Source organism: Erpetoichthys calabaricus, chromosome 14 (genome assembly GCF_900747795.2).
Source record: "Erpetoichthys calabaricus chromosome 14, fErpCal1.3, whole genome shotgun sequence".
NCBI lineage: Eukaryota > Metazoa > Chordata > Cladistia > Polypteriformes > Polypteridae > Erpetoichthys > Erpetoichthys calabaricus.
The window spans coordinates 4,901,532-4,923,743 of record NC_041407.2 but is presented as its reverse complement, the minus strand read 5'-3'; the positions used below and the strand labels follow the sequence as shown (position 1 = coordinate 4,923,743).

General features: G+C 38.8%; 1 protein-coding gene across 1 annotated transcript in view; it reads right to left on the bottom strand.

Annotated features, from left to right (window-relative positions):
- Positions 1 to 22,212, bottom strand: part of myo15b (myosin XVB) — a 137,065-nt gene that overhangs the window by 9,923 nt on the left and 104,930 nt on the right. Inside the window, 13 exon segments of the mRNA XM_051918932.1 lie at positions 3,369 to 3,463; positions 4,461 to 4,585; positions 5,545 to 5,621; positions 6,919 to 6,995; positions 8,155 to 8,227; positions 8,980 to 9,043; positions 9,675 to 9,784; positions 11,196 to 11,368; positions 13,413 to 13,524; positions 16,234 to 16,375; positions 19,246 to 19,364; positions 21,605 to 21,723; positions 21,997 to 22,072. Of these exon segments, the coding sequence (XP_051774892.1) occupies positions 3,369 to 3,463; positions 4,461 to 4,585; positions 5,545 to 5,621; positions 6,919 to 6,995; positions 8,155 to 8,227; positions 8,980 to 9,043; positions 9,675 to 9,784; positions 11,196 to 11,368; positions 13,413 to 13,524; positions 16,234 to 16,375; positions 19,246 to 19,364; positions 21,605 to 21,723; positions 21,997 to 22,072 (1,362 nt within the window).

The window sequence follows — 22,212 nt, the reverse complement described above, 5'->3', positions numbered from 1 at the left end:
GGGCCTTTAAAGACGGTGATCAGCATGAGCTCAAGCGCGTGCAGAAGGAACTCCGAGTCCAGCTCAGGGCGGCGAAAGAGCAGTACAGGAGAAAGCTGGAGCAGAAGTTGCAGAACAACAGCATGAAGGAAGTGTGGGAAGGGATGAAGATCATCACTGGCTGCAGCTCGAAGCAGGGTACCACCATCGAGAGAGACGTGAAGAGAGCAAACCAAATGAACACCTTCTTTAACAGGTTTGACCACCCTAACCCACTCTCACCTCGGAGTACTGCACTCTCTACACATCCTTCTGCTGATACAACATAGGAGAGACATCCCACCCACAATTACAGCAGCGCAAGTGAGCAGAGAGCTGAGGAAACTTCGTGCCAGCAAAGCAGCAGGTCCAGATGGAGTATCGCCACGACTGCTGAAGGTCTGTGCATCAGAGCTGGGGAGTCCTCTACAGAGCATCTTCAACCTGAGCCTGAAACAGGGGAAAGTCCCGAAGCTTTGGAAAACATCTTGCATCACCCCAGTCCCAAAGATATCACGTCCTGGTGAGCTGAATGACTTCCGGCCTGTCGCTCTAACATCACATGTGATGAAGATGTGATGGAGCGGCTGCTGCTTCACCACCTGAGGCCACAGGTCCAACATGCCCTCGACCCTCTGCAGTTCGCATACCAGGAGAAGGTGGGAGCGGAAGATGCCATCATCTATATGTTACATCGATCCCTCTCCCACTTGGACAGAGGCAGTGGCGCTGTAAGAATTATGTTTCTAGACTTCTCTAACGCCTTCAACACCATCCAACCTCTGTTCCTTAGGGACAAGCTGACAGAGATGGGAGTAGATTCATACCTAGTGACATGGATCGTGGACTATCTTACAAACAGACCTCAGTATGTGCGTCTCAGGAACTGCACATCTGACATTGTGGTCAGCAACACAGGAGCGCCGCAGGGGACTGTACTTTCTCCAGTCCCGTTCAGCCTATATACATCAGACTTCCAATATAACTCAGAGTCCTGCCACGTGCAAAAGTTTGCTGACGACACTGCTATAGTGGGCTGCATCAGGAGTGGGCAGGAGGAGGAGTATAGAAACCTCATCAAGGACTTTGTTAAATGGTGCGACTTAAACCACCTACAACTGAACACCAGCAAAACCAAGGAACTGGTGGTGGATTTTAGGAGGACCAGGCCCCTCATGGACCCCGTGATCATCAGAGGTGACTGTGTGCAGAGGGTGCAGACCTATAAATACCTGGGAGTGCAGCTGGACGATAAATTGGACTGGACTGCCAATACTGATTCTCTGTGTAAGAAAGGACAGAGCCGCCTGTACTTCCTTAGAAGACTGGCATCCTTCAACATCTGCAGTAAGATGCTGCAGATGTTCTATCAGATGGTTGTGGCGAGTGCCCTCTTCTACGCAGTGGTGTGCTGGGGAGGCAGCATTAAGAAGAAGGATGCCTCACGCCTGGACAAACTGGTGAGGAAGGCAGGCTCTATTGTTGGCATAGAGCTGGACGGTTTGACATCTGTGGCAGAGCAACGGGCACTCAGCAGGCTCCTATCAATTATGGAGAATCCACTACATCCATTAAACAGTGTCATCTCCAGACAGAGGCGCAGTTTCAGCGACAGACTGCTGTCACTGTCCTGCTCCACTGACAGACTGAGAAGATCATTCCTCCCCCAAACTATGCGACTCTTCAATTCCACCAGAGGGGGTAAACGTTGAACATTATTCAAGTTATTGTCTGTTTTTTACCTGCATTTTTTATTACTCTTTAATTTAATATTTTTTTGCTGCTGGAGTATGTGAATTTCCCCCTGGGATTAATAAAGTATCTATCTATCTATATATCTTTTAAATTTGCTAATTTGAAATGCCTTTGAAAGGGCCCGTTTGTAATTATTTGCCTTGGAGGTGCTGTTCCATTGGTTTAATCCCAAATAACAAGAAACCTCTCCTCTTTCAAGTGGCTTGTTATTACTGCTATTGGAATAAATGCTGCAACAGGTTAACATGTTTGTGTTTTCTGAATAGAACTCAGTTTGATCAGTACAGTAGTAGTAATAATAGCACCATAGACATTATAGTTGATATTTATTTGGCATTAAGTTCATAATAAAAAAAACATTAGGATATGAATCAATCACACATTCCAAGCTGATTGTAAAGTTTTTAAAGAAACACACTTTGTGCTTTGTTGCTAGGCACTACTTTGTTTTTTTGTTTCAGATATCTTTCACACTCATTAGAAGCAGCTGTGTAATCTGATGAAAGCTTAAGTTTTGAGATCTCAGAATATCTGTGCTTATATTGTGGAGAAAGTCAAAATTCATCCAGCCTAGTTCAGTTAAATGCAGAGAAGTAAAATTAGGTAAAATGTTCCGTAACTGTCAATGGAGCTTTTAATTCTCAGACTGTTTGCAACAAATGACTGTATCTTCCAAAATCAGTTTCTGTCCCTACTGTATGCTATATTTACTTCAATATTTCAATCAATTTATATAATGCCTTTCACATAGCAGTTATTAAAGTTACATAAAACGTGATAAATTATAAGCAACAAGCTTAGACAAGTGTGCTTATTTAAGAAGAACTGATGGTATATGGAAATACATTAGCAGTAGAAACAAAGTATAAAAGAAGCAGCATAACTCAATATTCAAACTATGGAATACAGTTACTTTTTTATGTTTGACTTTTTAGTTGGCTATACTCGAGTTTTTAAACACTCCACTGTTGATGAAGTGACAGTACAGTGACACAGTGGTAGTGCTGCCACCTTGCAACAAGCACACAGAAGGTTTACATCTCAAGTGTTCCTTGCCTGGACTCTGCATGTTCTTCCTGTGCCTGTGTGGGTTTCCTCACACTGTCCAAAGACATACAGAATAAGTGGACTGGCGATACTAAATTGGTCCCTTTTATGTTTGTCTGTGTTCTTTCCTGCAAATGGCTGGTTGCCTGTCCTGATGATTCTGCTCCGGATGAGCAGATTTAGAAAGTAAATGGGTGGAAATTGAAAAATTGATGGAGCTTCAGACAGGCCTGGGGAAAACAGACTTTCAGTACACTCCAACACTTACATTTTATTGGCTTTTCTTTTTTATATTTTGATTATCTCACCTTTACATTCATACAAACCCAAAAATGCTGTGATGTTATCGCTCAGTACACTTTCCTGAGAGAGGCTAAATTTTGTAGTTGGTCTAGAAAAATGCATTTGAATTACCTTCAGAAAAACAATTTTTGATTATTTTTTTCTTTTTAATTTAAATCAAAAGGTACAGAAGAATTTGTATTACTTTCTTAGGTGCCAAATATACTTTTCACTCACACACTTTCCTGCAACTAAGAGCAACTTACCAAAAAAGCTTCAATTTCTAGCGGAGTGGGAAGATGTCTGCGCCCGCCATATATCTGTGATTGTTGTAGGTTTTCTTCACACATGGAGGCAATTGCTAAACAAATGGTAACAATCTAATATTATTGTTGGTTTTTGACTTAGCTGTGCTTGAGAAAATAAAAGGTGGATAAAATTTTCAATATACTTAGCAAGTGTAGAGAAAGCTGAATTTAACCGGGATGTCATTAAATACAGATACAGGTTTAAGTTTAAAAGCCACCATAGTAAAATACAACGTCACTTGTTTCTTTAATTACGGAGGATTTTCCTAGCAGGTACTGACATCCTGTGTAATAATATAATTTGGGAGAGCCAGAGATTTCTTTTGCTCCAATAAATGATACGATATAAGGAAGTGGGCAATATGCTTTACTTTGTCCTTGATCGTACTTAAATTAGCTAAGCAGCAGTCTGAAACCAGAAGCTGAAGAACAATACACCATGCAGCTTTGAAAAGTGGAAACAGAGTGTGTACCACCTTCAGTCTTGGCTTCAGGTCCAGGGGTCCAGGTATCCCTGTTTCAGGTAAGGTTTTGTTTTTCATGTGCGACATTATGACAGATCTATTTAATGTTTAAAAGCTGGCTACAAAAACAAACTGAAGCCAAGACAGGCTAAATAATCTGATTATTTAGTCTGTATTTTATATCAGACTTTTTAAGGCTAGCATTTTTGAAGGGAGTTCTTCATGTAGAAGAATGTTCACCTTTTGAAAATCCCAGTTATTGCTGGATGGGGAGGAGCAGGTTTTATATGTGGAACTGAAGGTGGGGTGTGAAAGGCTTATCAATGAGTTCATTAAACTTTACTATTTGGACTACTTATTTTGACAGTAGTGTATTAATAAAGGAGGTCTTACCAAGTTTCATATGTAATCAACAGTAATATACATAACTGCCATGGCTGCTTGGTACATGTTACATTTTGACTTTAATGTACCCTGTAACTGTATTAATGATTTCTGTGTAATTTTTAACCATTTGTAGTGTGCATTGAGCTAACATCTAACTAATGTTACTTAATGTGGAAAACTTAAGTGCTCTTAGGCTTACCTTGCAAACTCTGATCATGTGAAACATCCCGTAGATACCGGGTAACATATGGCCACAGATTTTCTGAGCATGCAAAAATTCCTGTAATGAAATACAGGAGTCTCCAACCTTGGCTGCTGCTCTGTCTGGCAATAAACATACAGTGCAAGGTAGAATTAGATCAGTGTTTTGGAAGTTCACTCATTAAATTATTTTAATAAGCTGTACACTTGCCTTACTGAACATCAACTGGACTGCCAGATTTTTTTTTTTTTTGTCAGATATTACATTAATAAATTAATGTGTATATTCTTTAATGGTGCCCATCATGCAACTGATGGCATTTTGGAATGCAGGGCGGGTGCTGCCATCTATCGGCAACAAAAAGAATTTTAAGTGAAATTTCTATGTGCAGGGCAGGTGCTATGAATTCTCTATGTAATAAACTTAAGTTATAGCGTAATGAAAATTGCATAATTAGATCGGACCACCCAATATTTGACCCAAGCTGCCTACAAACCAGAGGGCTGTTTGTTACCTTTTCAGTAAATATATTTGCTATAGCTGCTAACACTTCAACTTTCCCAGTTCTGGTTCTTTCAAATGTATGAGACTATTCCACATGATTTGTGGCAGAGAGAAGTATGGTCTTTATGTTCAGCACATACGTCACACGATAGGGGACTAAATGTATAATAGCTCTGAAGAACTATCCATCATTTTTCCCCTCACAATTTGAATTATGTTATCATCATACTTTGAAAACTGCAAAACATGAAAATGGTGTTGTATAGAGAAAGAGCATCCAAATGCCACAAACTAGACACAGTAATGTTCTAAAAATTAAAACCATTTTTATTTTCTGCCTCTAAAAACCTTAAATGCTACAGTATACTTCTTACTGTATAAAGTTAGTCCGCTGTCTATATGTTAACTTTAATACAATACAATACAATACAGTTTTTTTTTTTGTATAGCCCAAAATCACACCGGAAGTGCCGCAATGGGCTTTAACAGGCCCTGCCTCTTGACAGCCCCCCAGCCTTGACTCTCTAAGAAGACAAGGAAAAACTCCCAAAAAAACCTTGTAGGGAAAAATGCTTACTGCCGTGGGTTTGATGTCACTTGCTTGATCAGCTGGCAGTAGATTTCATCCCTGAGGCTCTCTTTCTCTTTGCCAAGCTATGAGATAAAAAATGACGACACATCACTTAATGGAAAACGAACAAAAAACTTTCTGACTAGGATATGAAGGTACCAGACTTCAATGTGCGAAACATTCTTAAACTTTGATGTATTTAATACCCAGAATGCATTTTGTCAGCCCATCATAAGACAAAAAGACGTGCAAGACGCATAAAAGCAGGGAAATAATGTACATTTTGTATAAAATATTTGACAACATTTTTAAAAAAACTTAAGAAAGGACCTGCAGGACACACTGGGTTTCATCTGAAAGGAGAATGGCAGCAGGGCAGTACCCTGGACTAACTGTAACTTACTGCCATGTAAGGCAGCAGCAGTAATATGGATAACCTATGCAACCACTGTAAAGGGGAGAAAAGCAGAAAAAAAGGTGAACCATAGAAAGCACCTGTCCACACTCTAATTACTGAAGAAACAACTTCACCACAGCCCAGGACACAACAAAACCAGACTCCTCCAGCCTGCCATCCATGTGAGAGGCATCTTCTTCCTGAGCACATCACAATCGGCCACAAACACTGGTTATTGTGGGACACCTGTTTGGCACAGGCACATATCTATCTGTCTATCTTATAGAAAAATGCATTAACATATTAAATATATAAAAATATGAATATATTTAAAATATTCATATCAAATTTTTTTTATATCTAATTTATAGCTAAAGCACTATTACCATTGCCTTTTGGATTAGCCTCTCTGCCATTGAGAAACCAACCCTGGAAACACTGACTTGCGTCTTAAAAAAACCAACACTAGATAGATAGATAGATAGATAGATAGATAGATAGATAGATAGATAGATAGATAGATAGATAGAATTTGGTATAGTAGGCAGGATTAGATAGATAGATAGATAGATAGATAGATAGATAGATAGAATTTGGTATAGTAGGCAGGATTAGATAGATAGATAGATAGATAGATAGATAGATAGATAGATAGATAGATAGATAGATAGAATTTGGTATAGTAGGCAGGATTAGATAGATAGATAGATAGATAGAATTTGGTATAGTAGGCAGGATTAGATAGATAGATTGATAGATAGATCGATAGATAGATACTTTATTAATCCCAAGGGGAAATTCACAAATTCACTATCCCCAACAATCTCAGATGTAACCAGTGGGTCCTTTCAGAGGAGAACCTGTGGCTTTTATTTCCCTTGGTGAAGGAATTGCAAGGCACAGACAGTGGCCAGCACCATGCTTGTTCACCATATACTGTATCTGACATGATCTCTGTATTTTAATGCATAAATGAAACTAACCTGAAGAATGCTATACACACAGTCCATCATTGACTGATGCTTCACTGTTGGTTGGTCACCCATGAACCGCATCACATCTGTGGAGTAGACAATAGTAATTGCAGAGACTTGACAATATATTTTAGGTGTTGCATTGCTGCTACTTAATCATTATTTTATATAGTTCTTTTACAGTGAGTTAATTAGCTTTTCTCAATTGCTTAAACACAGTCCATCAATTATCTGTATTCTCAAAATACCACTAACTCATAATCTCTGGTTGCTTTTATACCAGATGCAGTTGTAAACCTTATTTGTGCAAAGCTGTAAAGAAAAATATCATATTATGTAAATGATGTTCCAGGAATTGTGTTTAAGGTGAGGTGAGAAAAACTGTAATTACCCCCCAGTCTTTTATGTGTACAGCAGAGTAAAACTTAACTGAGATTTGCCCACTCCTATGTGTTTTTACTGAGAATGATTTGCTCGTGATATATGAACATTTACTTGGCCCCTTCATTGTAAATATTATCCAAAAGAATTTTAGATGCAAAGACCAATTCATACAGTTTAGAATGCTGACCATTTGAGTGACCTGGTAATGAGTGATTATTACGTATTTTATGTAATATATTCTATTATGAAAATTTTTCCAGATTCCTTTCAATAAAGAGAAGCAATTCTTGTTGTTTAGAAAAGAAAATCATTAAGTCTCTTGCTCTCAATCTATTTTATACAAAGTATCTTTCACTGTGAACACCCGCCCAAACAAGCACTTCACACTCCAAGAGACATTCATTTACGCTGGAGTGCAGAGAGCCTTATTGGCTTACTTATGGTCTCGTCCACACCTTATCCTGCAGTACTCATATTTTACACCCTGGTTAGCCTGTTACCAGCCAACACAGGGTGCAAGGCAGGAACCAATCCCGGGCAGGGTGCCAACCCACCACAGGACACTCACTAGGGCCAATTTAGAATCACCAATCCACCTAACCTGCATGTCTTTGGACTGTGGGAGGAAACCCACGCAGTCACGGGGAGAACATGCAAACCCCACGCAAGGGAGGACCTGGGAAGCAAACCCGGGTCTCCTAACTGCAAGGCAGCAGCACTACCCACTGCGCCACCGTGCCACCCAGCCTGTTACCCATTACTGCTAATTTGAATCTGCATTTACAAAACACTTTATATAGCTCAAAGATTTACAGTTTTTTCTTTTTTAATGAAAAATATTGTACCACCTCTAATACTCACTCATGAAATTTTGTGCAGCAAGCTCATTCAGTTCTCCATCCAAGTACAAAATAAGTGACTCTTGAATAGGAACCTACAGGAAAGACATGTTAAAGTCGCAATGGCACAATGAGTGTAGCAGAACTACTTTTTTCTTCTTCTTCTAACAAATAGTCACAAAAATTGGTGAGAGAAAGTGGGAAGTTAGGAAAGAATGTATGATAAGTAGCATGGCAAGGGAGAATTCAAAAGGAACTACAGAAATGTTCACAAGACAGCAGACGTACCATACACAGTAAACAGTCGGCTGGGCAGTTTAAACCCCTTCCAGTGTGAAGAGTAAAAGGAGGGGTGAACCTAGACTAATGCACTGTAGACTGCCTTTTTTTTATTAAACCCTAACTTTATATTTTTATAATATTTATATTTTTGTGAACTAATACGTAATCTAACTAACAACTTCTTCTAAAAGATTTTCCTATTTTCAAGTGGGTTGCTGTATTGGATCAGCCTCCTCCTATGCTAAATAAATGTACTGTAGAATATACAGGGACATTCTTGCAATCCAGGTGGACTCTATTATGACGGAGTTGAAGTTCCCCAACAATGTCTGCTACATGTTAATGATTTGACATAAATATTCCTTTAAATTCACATTGTCAAGTAATGCACTGAACACACTATTTAAAAAGGTAGTTTTATAAAGATAACAGTTTAACAAACAATCACAGTGAGTCATAGTGTAAAAATTACATATGCATTTCATATGAGTCACACGAAATGAAAATTTTGAAAATGTAAATAAAGATGACAGTGAAGCTTCTGTGCTTGGGCCATTACACCTACCTTACTATGCTGGACCATTTCAGCTGAGCTGCGACCCTCTGCACTCATACCTTTCCATCCTAACCTAAATTTTAAAAAGTAAATATGAAGATGAAAAATGGTTAGCTTATTTATTGTTGCTCACAAATGGGCCAACCGAGTACTTTTTTCTCATGTGTAAAAATAACAATAAATGATCTTAACGCTTGGAAGAGAGCACACCTTGGAACTGGGCCTTTGATGCAAATATTCTGCCTTTTAACATTTATAACCAATTTTTGTTAGGATATTAAAATATCAAATATTGGAAATGGTATGCATGGAAAGATACCTGTGAAACTATTCTTAATCTAGTGAACTGAGCAAGAGCTTGTGTTACTGAAGGGTGTTACTAAAAGATGAACACAGAATAGTTGTAATACATATTCTAGCCATTGTTTTATTTTTTATGAATCAATTATTTGTTTTAATCTACTAAATCTGTTTAAATTTGGTGATTCAATCATATTATGCAGAAACCTTTTTTCAGCTTTATATAATACAAAGATGTTTTAAATATCCTGAGCTTTTAGTAATATATGGAGGATCTGAATGGTCTGTTTATAGAAGTGTTAGATTTTTGTGTTTTTTTTTATTAATTTTATTGTTCGATTTGGACTGTGGTCTTCACCCATGTAAATAATACTACAAATGTTGTAAGAAAGCTAGGTACATACTTGGTTGCTACTTCTCTGAAGTATTTCATTGCAAACTCAGTCATGCTAAACACACTGGTCTCAGTTACAGAGTCGTCTGGGTTTCTGAATGCCGTATCCTCCCCTACATCCTGAAACAACAAATATAATTTGTCACTTCTCTTAAATATTGCTTTTTCATTAGTTACTTTTAAGCAACAAAATGATCTTCAGCAATATTACCTTTGTAATTCATCACTGCAAGATGGAAACTCTGATTTATGAGTATTCAGATCTACAAGTACTATAGCAGCATTTTTAGTAACATGTTTACACTATTTAGACCAGCTTTGAAATACACATTATATTGGATTTAAGATCCTGAACTAATAACAGATCCAGCTACCTTTGTACTTTATCAATATTATGAAATGTAACCATTTTTCAAGTTATTGCTATCAGAGGTCTTACCAATACAACATAAAAAAGTCAATAAATAGGCGTGTGTATAGATAGATACTTTATTAATCCCAATGGGAAATTCACATTCTTCAGCAGCAGCATATACATATAGTTTCCACAGAATGTACTGTAGATGGCACTTTTTACTCATTGTTACGATGTAACAGAGAAAGAAAGAAAGAAAGAAAGAAAGAAAGAAAGAAAGAAAGAAAGAAAGAAAGAAAGAAAGAAAGAAAGAAAGAAAGAAGCTGTACTTTCAGGCCATTAACTTAAGTAGTAGAGTGTCGTCAAGTGTTTCAATAGATAAGAGGTGTGTGTGCGTACAATTAACTATTAATATGTTTGTTATAAAAAAGGCTTCTGTCTAAAACAGATACATTATGCTCCGATTGCACCTCCAGTAGACCCCTAACTGCCACACTAACATCTACAGGACTGCCAGTGTGCTTCTCTGTCCCTCTCCACCCTGGGAGTGTGCTGTGGGGCGTATGCTTGCCATGCGCTATACACCAGTCTCATGCCAGTCAAGCACTCCCTCTCAATGAATTTTAGCAGCAAGAAGTAACATGGATCAAACATTTGCAACATTCATTTAATAAGGCCTCCTGCAAATGATGGAAGAAGAAACTTTGTGCAGTGACAGAACAATGGCTAATAAAACATAAATGTGTTATGTAGTATTATGTTAAAGTCTGTAACAAATGTATTTGTAATATCTTTTGCTTGTACAATCTCTATAATAATCTGTACATCTCATGCACATATTATTGTTTAAATGGTGCTGTTGGCTAAGTTACCTGAAGTTAACCATAGCAAGACAGCATTTAGACTATTATGATCATAAATATTTTAAGATGAAAAAGAATCACAACTTTACAACAACACATGAAAAAATTAAGAAGAATAAATAATCTTATTTTGAAAAGAATACAGTGATGATAGAAATCAATTAAAATATGTTTGTAGTGAACAGACTGGCCGATTGTGTACAGCAATTTCAAGAAAATAGTGTCTGTTTGAGACCTTTAGACAGAAGACAGCAATTTAATGTTTATATTTTAAAAAGAACTGTCCAGACCAGTTTGAATCGGCTGTACAAACCTTTGTTTGTTCAGGCTTTCCCTCTTGCTCTTTAGTATATTCTGATCTTCTGCTTCTCCGGAGTTCTTCACGGCGATCAAGATGTATACCATAATAATCAGGTGGTGCTGTAGGTTGGGTTAATCCTGAAGGAAATAGCCCTGAGCGGCCACCAATAGAACCAAAGTGCCAACCTGTTAATAAATAAAACACATCATGAAAATTCTGACTAGATGAGAGGCCAAAAAGAGTTGTTTCCTTATTTTTACAGAACACAGAGCTGACTAGGGCCTTAGGTGAAAATGTTACCTTATTAAATTAATTTATTTTGAAGAAACTCTTGCTATATTCCCAGTGCCACCTTAGATACTACCAAAAGCAGATTTCTAAAATTTAAAAAAAGAAATCACATGCCTCTGGATAATATTTTTGCCTTTAAGCTTATGCTACTATTCCCAATCCTGATGTCACTACTTTAGGAGTTTGTAGTACAGCAATGAATTATATTAAAGAGTGTTATTTTACCTATTCCACATTATTTTAAACAACACAATGCAGAGGCAATCTTGTGCCTTTCTCAGTATAACCTTTATGGCCTGTACTCAGCCTCTGTACAGTGCAGTGCTTTCTACACATTTAGTGATAATATACCCCTCTCTGGTAAATCTAAATTGATTTGTTTGTACAGTTACTAAGGTAAATTACATAATGAAATCAAAAAAATATTTAGAAAAAATCCAGTCATAGGTTATTCTGAAAAATAAAAATTCCAAGACATTGAAACTAAGAGCAGAATTATGTCAATTATAAAGAAGGAGAAAAAAATATGACCGGCATATTCATCTAATAAACATAGAACAGAAGAGTTCAGAGGTCAAGGGTATTAAGTCATGAGGCCAGCAGGACTGTTACACTTTAACCAGTGATTCTCAATATTCAGTCCTCATGACCCCCAGTGGCTGCAGACTTTTGTTCCACCCAATTTCTCAGTAAGTAAGTCATTTAGCTTTAACTGATCTCATTGTTTTTTTGCTTTTATTTTGCATTTAGGAAAGTGCAGTAGTGTTAGATGTATACATATTGGAAATTAAGACGTATCTATATTTTTATTCAATTTTTATGTGGTATTTCTTTCTTAATTGTACCAGAATCCAATTAGTGTTGAGCAGAGCAGACAGCAGCTTACTTCAGTGTTACTTACTTGAGTACTAATTAATAAGCAGGTGTCTAAATAGACAGAACACTTTGACACAAGAAACATTTAAAAGGAAAAAGAATTCATTTTTACCCATCTAACACACAGTTAATAAAAATATAGCATACCAAGTTTGTAATTTCCAAATAGTTGCTAAAAAAATAAATAAAAAATAACAGCTTGCTTGATTAAGGTAGCAGTCCAATTAAGAGAAGAAGTGGTTCAAGTTAAAAACCTGCAGGAAGCCCACTACCCTAAACAAATGACCTGAAAAAGACGTAACAATATGTTGAACAACTGGGCACGTGCTTCAAAAAGTGTTGATCGTGTAAGACTGGCCAAGAATAAGTCATTATTGTGGAAAATGTCACATCAAGTCTCAAAGAAGAGAATGCTTGTAGAGGACTTTGACCTCAAAAGGGGAAAACATGATAGACAATCAGTGACAATCTTATTAGGTCCACCAACTCCTAATTGTAAATAGCCAGCTTCTCTAAAAAGCCAACCATGTAGCTGCTACTCAGTGGGAAGCCTTTAGTCTCTGGTGTTTACAGAGAATAGTCTGATAGACAAATAACATTCAGAGGGCAGCTATTCTGTGGGCGAAACACAGAGAAACGTAAATGAGAAACGTTAGAGCAGAACAGCCAGACTCATTCAAGATAACAGACCATCTACAAATCCTCCAAAAACAGCTCTTTACAACAGTGATGAACAGGATCTCTGAATGTACAGTGTGTTAGATTTGGATGAAAACTGGTTAGAGCAGCATTAGACGATACCAGTCTATACTCCTGTCAGTGAGGCCAATGTGTGAACTTGATCACTAAAACAGGGTCATTAAAGTTTGTAGAAATGTCACCTGGCCTGTAGAATGTCAATGGATCCATTCGGTCTTGTGTCAACTGTATCAACTTTTTGGACTGTCTACATTCTAAGGGTGTGTGCAAAAGTATTTGCACCACAGACTGCTTTTATGATTAAACAAATCACCCCAGAAATCATTTTAATTACATGTTTATAAATAAACATAGAAACCTTACCTGGCTGCAGGCCATTGATGTGCAGCATCCTGATGATATCTCCCTTTCGGAATGACAGTAAGCTCTTGTCGTCAGTGACAAAGCTCTTCAAGGCTATGACATGATCAGAATCCTAGCAGTAAGAGAGATGTAGAAATGGTTTACCACTGTGTTGTGTAATGGTTCTAGTAATTTGTGTGCATATGTTGGTGAACAACCCATCTTGGTTACACATTGTATTTGGGACCCATAAAGTACTGTAGTGTAAAAACTGCACCCAGAACAGTAATGTCACACTTTATGTGATGATCAAGTAAGTGTGGATATACTATAAGTGAGGTGTGTTTGTTATTTAGTTAGAATTTACACATATTATTATGCAGAAGCGGTGCCAAGTGCTCAGTTGGGCCAAATTTAAATGGAACATAAATGTTTACAATGTTGTATTTATTTACAGTTATGTGATGTACAGTATAAGCTCAACTAAACAAAAATCATGTATTACTATAACTTCACAGATAACACCAATCCAGTTTGTGCATTTACAGCCAGTGGTGGGTGGATTTGGCCTTTTTAGACACTATGCATGTTTTTTTTGTTTTTTAATTATACAGAAATTCACACAGTAAATAAAATGTTAGATTATTTATTTATTTATTGATTAATCATGTTTTACACAAAATGAGCATGCATAATAGCAAAGGAACATCAATTCCAATTTAAAGGTTAACAAGTTGTACATCCCAACTCATGTCTTCATTTATGAGGTCCTGTCTACCCTGAGGATGAGAGCCACTCCTTCTCATGTTACTATCACCACCTACTGTACATCCATGTCTACTACAGTTTCCCCATTTAATTTTGATACATTTCTCAGACAACTACAGCATATCAAAACAATCTACAATATTAGCATCCATTACACTTTAATGTGAGAAGTATTATGCTTATATGTACAGTATGTGAACTGTATTTACTATATTTTTGCTTACTATGTACAACACGAAATCTAACCTGGTTTATTAATGAATGCTTATATTTGTGACTATTTTCTTTTAGCTTGGAATGTCAATAATAAATCTAACAGTGAAATCAATATAAATTTATTCAAATTAGAAATTTCATCTAAACTACGGGGCTTTGCCCCCCTGCTCACTTCGCTCGCCAACCCCCTGTTTTTGTTTTTCCAGATACACACTTTTAAGATTTTTTTTTTTCTTTAAATTGTTACTATTTCATTAGTTTCACTTTTATTTCTGAACTTCTGTAAAAACAATATTTGGAATCTTTGGAGTCCCAATGAGCGGAGTCTTTTTAATGAGGTCAGTGAGACGTGTGTTTTAATGACTTTGTACCCTAATTCAGGATAGGCTTCTCTGTTTGGAATTTCAGCACAGACAAAGCGATCGACATCATCAGCAGTTAATCATTTTTTTTGCAAAGTAACCAATAATGCATGTGAGGTAAACTCCGTTTTTGAAATTCTCTTGACTTAAACTTCAAAGCCTTACAATATTCACATACTTCTGACATATCACCTGTGTCCATATATTCGATCTCTATTCGCCTTTTCGTTATTTCTCCGAGTAATAATTTCTCTTTCTTTGCACTAATGCCATCTTTACTTTCTTTGTTTTGACACTGTCGTTTTTTTCTGCTTTCATATTCTGTATCTCGCTCTGCGTGTGTTTCTATGAGTCTTTTGAATTCCAGTTTTCATTTTCTCTAACCAGCTCTGCATGTGTTTGGCCCCCTTTGTTTTTGAACCTCTTTATGACGTTTTACTTTGTTTTCATATTCTGTATCTCGCTCTGCGTGTGTTTCTATGAGTCTTTTGAATTCCAGTTTTCATTTTCTCTAACCAGCTCTGCATGTGTTTGGCCCCCTTTGTTTTTGAACCTCTTTATGACGTTTTACTTTGTTTTCTACTCTTTGTCTTTTATTTCTGACCTCGCTTTGTCCTGCTTTTGTTTCAATGACACCTAGTCCGTGATTATTTTCCCTTTTTCAAGTAATAATTTCCGTTTGTTTGTGCTACTGCGATCTTTACTTTCTTTTATTTATATTTTCTAATTTTCCTACTTTCATATTCTATAACTTTCTCCACATGTCTATTGCACCAACGTTTTTTATTTTGAGCCTTTTGAATTCCATTGCTTTCATAATCTCTAACCTGCTCTGCATGTGTATAGTGCCAACGTCCGGAATGGACCTGCTTTTTTTCCCCAATTCCACTTGTTCCGGGCTGATAATTACTTTCCTTATTTTCTGAATTTGCACCTCGATTATTCTTTTTCTTTTTTGTCTCTCCAATGCTTTTGAGTCTCTTTTATCCATGCTGCTTTCTTCCTCACTTAGTCATCTACGTTTCATCTATAACATATTGTCTTTACACACTTTACATGTGCTCAGAGCCCTGGATCTGTGTGTGCTCAAAGCCAAAACACGACTGAGAGTTTTGATGACCGTGCTCTTATTTGGTTGTAAGATGGATGTGTCTTGCAAGAATCTAATGTTCTATGTCATTGCGAGACGGTCCTGGGTCAATCTCTTGGCACAAAGTCTCTGGTCATGGAGCGTCTCGTGGGGACCTTAAACATATCTCTTTAGTCTCGCGGGTGTCTTAAATGTCTTCCATGATCTTAACGTGAAGATCACGTCTCGTCGCCCTACTGTTTCTCTGCAGGATTTTGTTTTATAATAGAGAGATATCTTTTAACCTGATTATTCAGCTCTTCTGGAATAGGAAGTAAAAAGCACAATATATTGTCTCAGCATGCTGCCCATTAAGAAAAATGAACCCTCTTATTAAAAAAACAAAAACGGACACTTCTCTTCCTACCTTACGAAGATCAGACAAAAACAGTTCAACCAATTCTTTGATTTTCCAAGCCTGTGTGGAGTCTACCTGAAGCTGGTCACTTTTAAAGGTGAATTCCAAAGTGTATTTATCAAACAGTTCTACTGACAGGATATCAGCAAAACTAGAGAAAAAAAAACATAAATGGAAAAGGCCATTAATGAAAAAGAGAGTACAACAGACTACAGACAAGTACACACAAATACAGGCAGAGTTTGACCTGCCGTCCGTTGCTGTCCAGGTCAGGAAAGCTGAGAAATAGACTGTGGAGACCAGATACTAGCAAGACTTTACTGTGTCCAAGAGACAGCTTTTCGCAGGGACACAAGGACACCCATTAAGGTTTCCACCAGATAGATGAAAGCCGACCCCTTCTGGTCATATGTTCTCCAAGCCAGTACATATAAAGGGGACCCACAAGAGGCACTGGCCGTTTATTTCCTGCCTGAAAAGTGGAAGACGCTCCTGCACCTTTCACTTATCCGCGGGTCAATGCCCACATCCTACCTGTGCAGAGTGTACCTTTTGCATTTGCCTGCCATTACACAAAAACTAAAATACTGAGACAATCTTGTTTAATCTCTTAAAAAGAAGTACTAAGGGGCTATAATAAACCAAACAGATTGAAATTTTCAAGTTTTCCTAATAAAGTACTTATTACAAACACAGAATGGCTTTGGCATAAGTGATTTTCCCAATAGTCAATTATCTAAATTAGCATACTATTTCCAAGGAAAGGCAAAAATGTAAACTTCCATCCATCCTCTTCTGCTTATCCGAGGTCGGGTCGCGGGGGCAGCAGCTTGAGCAGAGATGCCCAGACTTCCCTCTCCCCAGCCACTTCTTCTAGCTCTTCCGGGAGAATTCTGAGGCGTTCCCAGGCCAGCCAGGAGACATAGTCCCTCCAGCGTGTCCTGGGTCTTCCCCGGGGCCTCCTCCCGGTTGGATGTGCCCGGAACACCTCACCAGGGAGGCGTCCTGATCAGATGCCCGAGCCACCTCATCTGACTCCTCTCGATGCAGAGGAGCAGCAGTTCTACTCTGAGCTTCTTTCAGGGAGAGCCCAGACACCCTGCTGAGAAAACTCATTTCAGCCGCTTGTATTCGCAATCTCGTTCTTTCGGTCACTACCCATAGCTCATGACCATAGGTGAGGGTAGGAACATAGATCGACTGGTAAATTGAGAGCTTTGCCTTATGGCTCAGCTCCTTTTTCACCACGACAGACCGATGCAGAGCTCGCATTACTGCGGACGCCGCACCGATCCGCCTGTCGATCTCACGCTCCATTCTTCCCTCACTCGTGAACAAGACCCCGAGATACTTGAACTCCTCCACTTGGGGCAGGATCTCGCTCCCAACCCTGAGAGGGCACTCCACCCTTTTCCAGCTGAGGACCATGGTCTCGGATTTGGAGGTGCTGATTCCCATTCCAACCGCTTCACACTCGGCTGCGAACCGATCCAGAGAGAGCTGAAGAACCCGGCCTGATGAAGCAAACAGGACAACATCATCTGCAAAAAGCAGTGACCCAATCCTGAGTCCATCAAACCGGACCCCCTCAACACCCTGGCTGCGCCTAGAAATTCTGTCCTTAAAAGTTATGAACAGAATCGGCGACAAAGGGCAGCCCTGGCGGAGTCCAACTCTCACTGGAAACGGGTTCGACTTACTGCCGGCAATGCGGACCAGGCTCTGACACCGGTTGTACAGGGACCGAACAGCCCTTAACAGGGGGTCCGGTACCCCATACTCTTGGAGTACCCCCCACAGGATTCCCCGAGGGACACGGTCGAACGCCTTTTCCAAGTCCACAAAACACATGTAGACTGGTTGGGCGAACTCCCATGCACCCTCCAGGACTCTGCTAAGGGTGTAGAGCTGGTCCACTGTTCCGTGACCAGGACGAAAACCACACTGTTCCTCCTGAATCCGAGGTTCGACTATCCGACGGACCCTCCTCTCCAGGACCCCCGAATAGACTTTTCCAGGGAGGCTGAGGAGTGTGATCCCTCTGTAGTTGGAACACACCCTCCGGTCCCCCTTCTTAAAGAGTGGGACCACCACCCCGGTCTGCCAATCCAGAGGCACTGTCCCTGATGTCCATGCGATGTTGCAGAGGTGTGTCAACCAAGACAGCCCTACAACATCCAGAGCCTTGAGGAACTCCGGGCGTATCTCATCCACCCCCGGGGCCCTGCCACCAAGGAGTTTTTTGACCACCTCAGTGACCTCAGTCCCAGAGATGGGGGAGCCCACCTCTGAGTCCCCAGGCTCTGCTTCCTCATTGGAAGAAATGTTAATGGGATTGAGGAGGTCCTCGAAGTATTCCCCCCACCGACCCACAACGTCCCGAGTCGAGGTCAGCAGCGCACCATCCCCACCATATACAGTGTTGACACTGCACTGCTTCCACCTCCTGAGACGCCGGACGGTGAAAAATGTAAACTTGAATGGTGAAACTGGTCGGACTCAAACACTGTAGTTTAATATAACGTTGAGCCACATTAATGTTTAATTATTACAATGTTTCAAATGGCTATTTCATCTCAATTAAAAAATGTATCCACTTTTATGTACATGTCAGTGGAAGTAGAAATACAACTGATACAATTTGTAGATGGATGACTGATTCAAAACTATTTAATAATAAGACATCTATACAAGATGTATAGTATTATTCTTTTGAATAACAAGGGAACTGAAGTGAAATTTAATCCAAACCTTTAATTAGGTTTGAATAGGAAGGAGGCTGGAGAGATGTGGAAATGTGTCTAGTTTACTGAAACATTCTGAGCCTAAACCCAGGAGTACTTTTTAAATAAGTAATTAGCAAAGACTTTAATAATTGCATCGTCAATAACAATAACTGTTCAGATTTTTAATAAGAATGTAGAGAAAAAAATAAAACGGTGTTACCCTAAAAACAAAAGTATCACAAAAATATATTCGTAGCGATTCAATCTTTGTAAAATATTAAAATCCTTACTGTACCTATAACTGCGTAAAATTTTTAAGTGTTTGGGGTTCATGCCACTCGCCTCTGTCACTCTCAGGAGCCGAATTCCTCGATGGGAGACTCCCAGTACTTGTTGGTCGGTCCCATTTGCTACCTGAAATAGCAAACAATCATTTTCAGTGCTTCTTAACCTATCAGGAACATGACGTTTTACACTGCATATAAATACACACACACACATTTACATTATATATATTATATACAGGTGCTGGTCATAAAATTAGAATATCATGACAAAGTTGATTTATTTCAGTAATTCCATTCAAAAAGTGAAACTTGTATATTAGATTCATTCATTACACACAGACTGATGTATTTCAAATGTTTATTTCTTTCAATGTTGATGATTATAACTGACAACTAATGAAAGTCCCAAATTCAGTATCTCGGAAAATTAGAATATTGTGAAAAGGTTCAATATTGAAGACACCTGGTGCCACACTCTAATCAGCTCATTAACTCAAAAGCCTTTAAATGGTCTCTCAGTCAAGTTCTGTAGGCTACACAATCATGGGGAAGACTGCTGACTTGACAGTTGTCCAAAAGACGACCATTGACACCTTGCACAAGGAGGACAAGACACAAAAGGTCATTGCTAAAGAGGCTGGCTGTTCACAGAGCTCTGTGTCCAAGCACATTAATGGAGAGGCGAAGGGAAGGACAAGATGTGGCAGAAAAAAGTGGACAAGCAATAGGGATAACCGCACCCTGGAGAGGATTGTGAAACAAAATGTGGGGGAGATTCACAAAGAGTGGACTGCAGCTGGAGTCAGTGCTTCAAGAACCACCACACACAGACGTATGCAAGACATGGGTTTCAGCTGTCGCATTCCTTGTGTCAAGCCACTCTTGAACAAGAGACAGCGTCAGGAGCGTCTCGCCTTTGGACTGCTGCTGAGTGGTCTAAAGTTATGTTCTCTGATGAAAGTAAATTTTGCATTTCCTTTGGAAATCAAGGTCCCAGAGTCTGGAGGAAGAGGAAGAGAGGAGAGGCACAGAATCCACATTGCGTGAGGTCCAGTGTAAAGTTTCCACAGTCAGTGATGGTTTGGGGTGCCATGTCATCTGCTGGTGTTGGTCCATTGTGTTTTCTGAGGTCCAAGGTCAACGCAGCCGTCTACCAGGAAGTTTTAGAGCACTTCATGCTTCCTGCTGCTGATGAACTTTATGGAGATGCAGATTTCATTTTCCAACAGGACCTGGCACCTGCACACAGTGCCAAAGCTACCAGTACCTGGTTTAAGGACCATGGTATCCTTGTTCTTGATTGGCCAGCAAACTCGCCTGACCTTAACCCCATAGAAAATCTATGGGGTATTGTGAAGAGGAAGATGCAATACGCCAGACCCAACAATTCAGAAGAGCTGAAGGCCACTATCAGAGCAACATGGGCTCTCATGACACCTGAGCAGTGCCACAGACTGATCGACTCCATGCCACGCCGCATTGCTGCAGTAATCCAGGCCAAAGGAGCCCCAACTAAATATCGAGTGCTGTACACGCTCATACTGTTCATGTTCATACCTTTCAGTTGGCCAACATTTCTAAAAATCCTTTTTTTGCATTGGTCTTAATTGATATTCTAATTTTCCGAGATACTGAATTTGGGACTTTCATTAGTTGTCAGTTATAATCATCAACATTAAAAGAAATAAACATTTGAAATACATCAGTCTGTGTGTAATGAATGAATCTAATATACAAGTTTCACTTTTTGAATGGAATTACTGAAATAAATCAACTTTGTCATGATATTCTAATTTTATGACCAGCACCTGTATATTATATTATATATATATATATTTTAAATAAAGCAGTAATTGATGCTAGAGTAACTATCCACTGCAGCTCATGCCTCACTGTGGAGCTATTCAACTTGCATAGCTTTTGCTGGCACAATTCAATAGTTAAGAAAAAAAAATGTAACTAGTTTTAAAACACTAAACAAACAGTTACTAGAGGTGAGACTCTTCAGCTGTTAAATTTAAAGTCTGATGCAAAAAATAAAACCTTGATATGCTCCATCAATCATAAAATATGCTAAAAAAATGACTTTTCTCATCAATGATTCACAGGATATACTGTACTGTCTGTCTTATGTGATTGTTCCTTTCATTAATGAGGCAGTTGTTTAATGTTTTCTGAGAGTTATTGTGCAAAGGATTTCCATTTAATAAAAACAAATTAGGTTATGTTAGTTGCTGACAGAAAGACATTTTTCTATCTTAAAATTAAACACTTGCATTTTAATTGCATTTCAAATAGCAGCCCAGAAAGAGAACGGAAAAGAGAATACATCCAGACGTTCTATACATTTGGAACAGATGTTCTTACAATTACAGGGAACAGGCGGGTGAAGTAGTTGGCCCAGTTATCCCGTGCTGCCAGGACAATCCTCCTCTTAATACTCTCATCTGGGACTGTCTTCATACTGGTCCCCACATGAAACTGAGCTACACATAAAAGTGTGTTTGAAAGAAATAACACTTGGTAAAAAGTCAACAACAGTAAGCTATAGTACACATCACCACAAATCAGTTTTAGGAAAAGCATAACTGGCTTATAAATTGAATGGAAAAAAAAATAAAATGAAAGCTACACTCAAGGAAGAGCCAGCTACCTTAAGCCCCAACTTCAAAAAATAATGTGATGTTGCCTCTTTTAGTCATGCGAGTACAGCAAGGCAATTCTTCCTTTGAAACTAGTTAGGCTTAGTGTGCTCTTACCCAGCAGATCTCTCATCTTGCGACGCTCTTCTCTAGTAATGCGAAAGCAGGAATCAGAATAGGTGTCTCTCATGACCTAATGAAAACACAGAAATGGTATTGTTTAAAGGTTTATTCATGTCAAGCCCACAGATGTGGTCATGCCATTTTATAGCAACAGAGAAGAAACTGTCACAGAAATCCTGATGTCTTCAAATTCAGTCAAATTACTGCAAA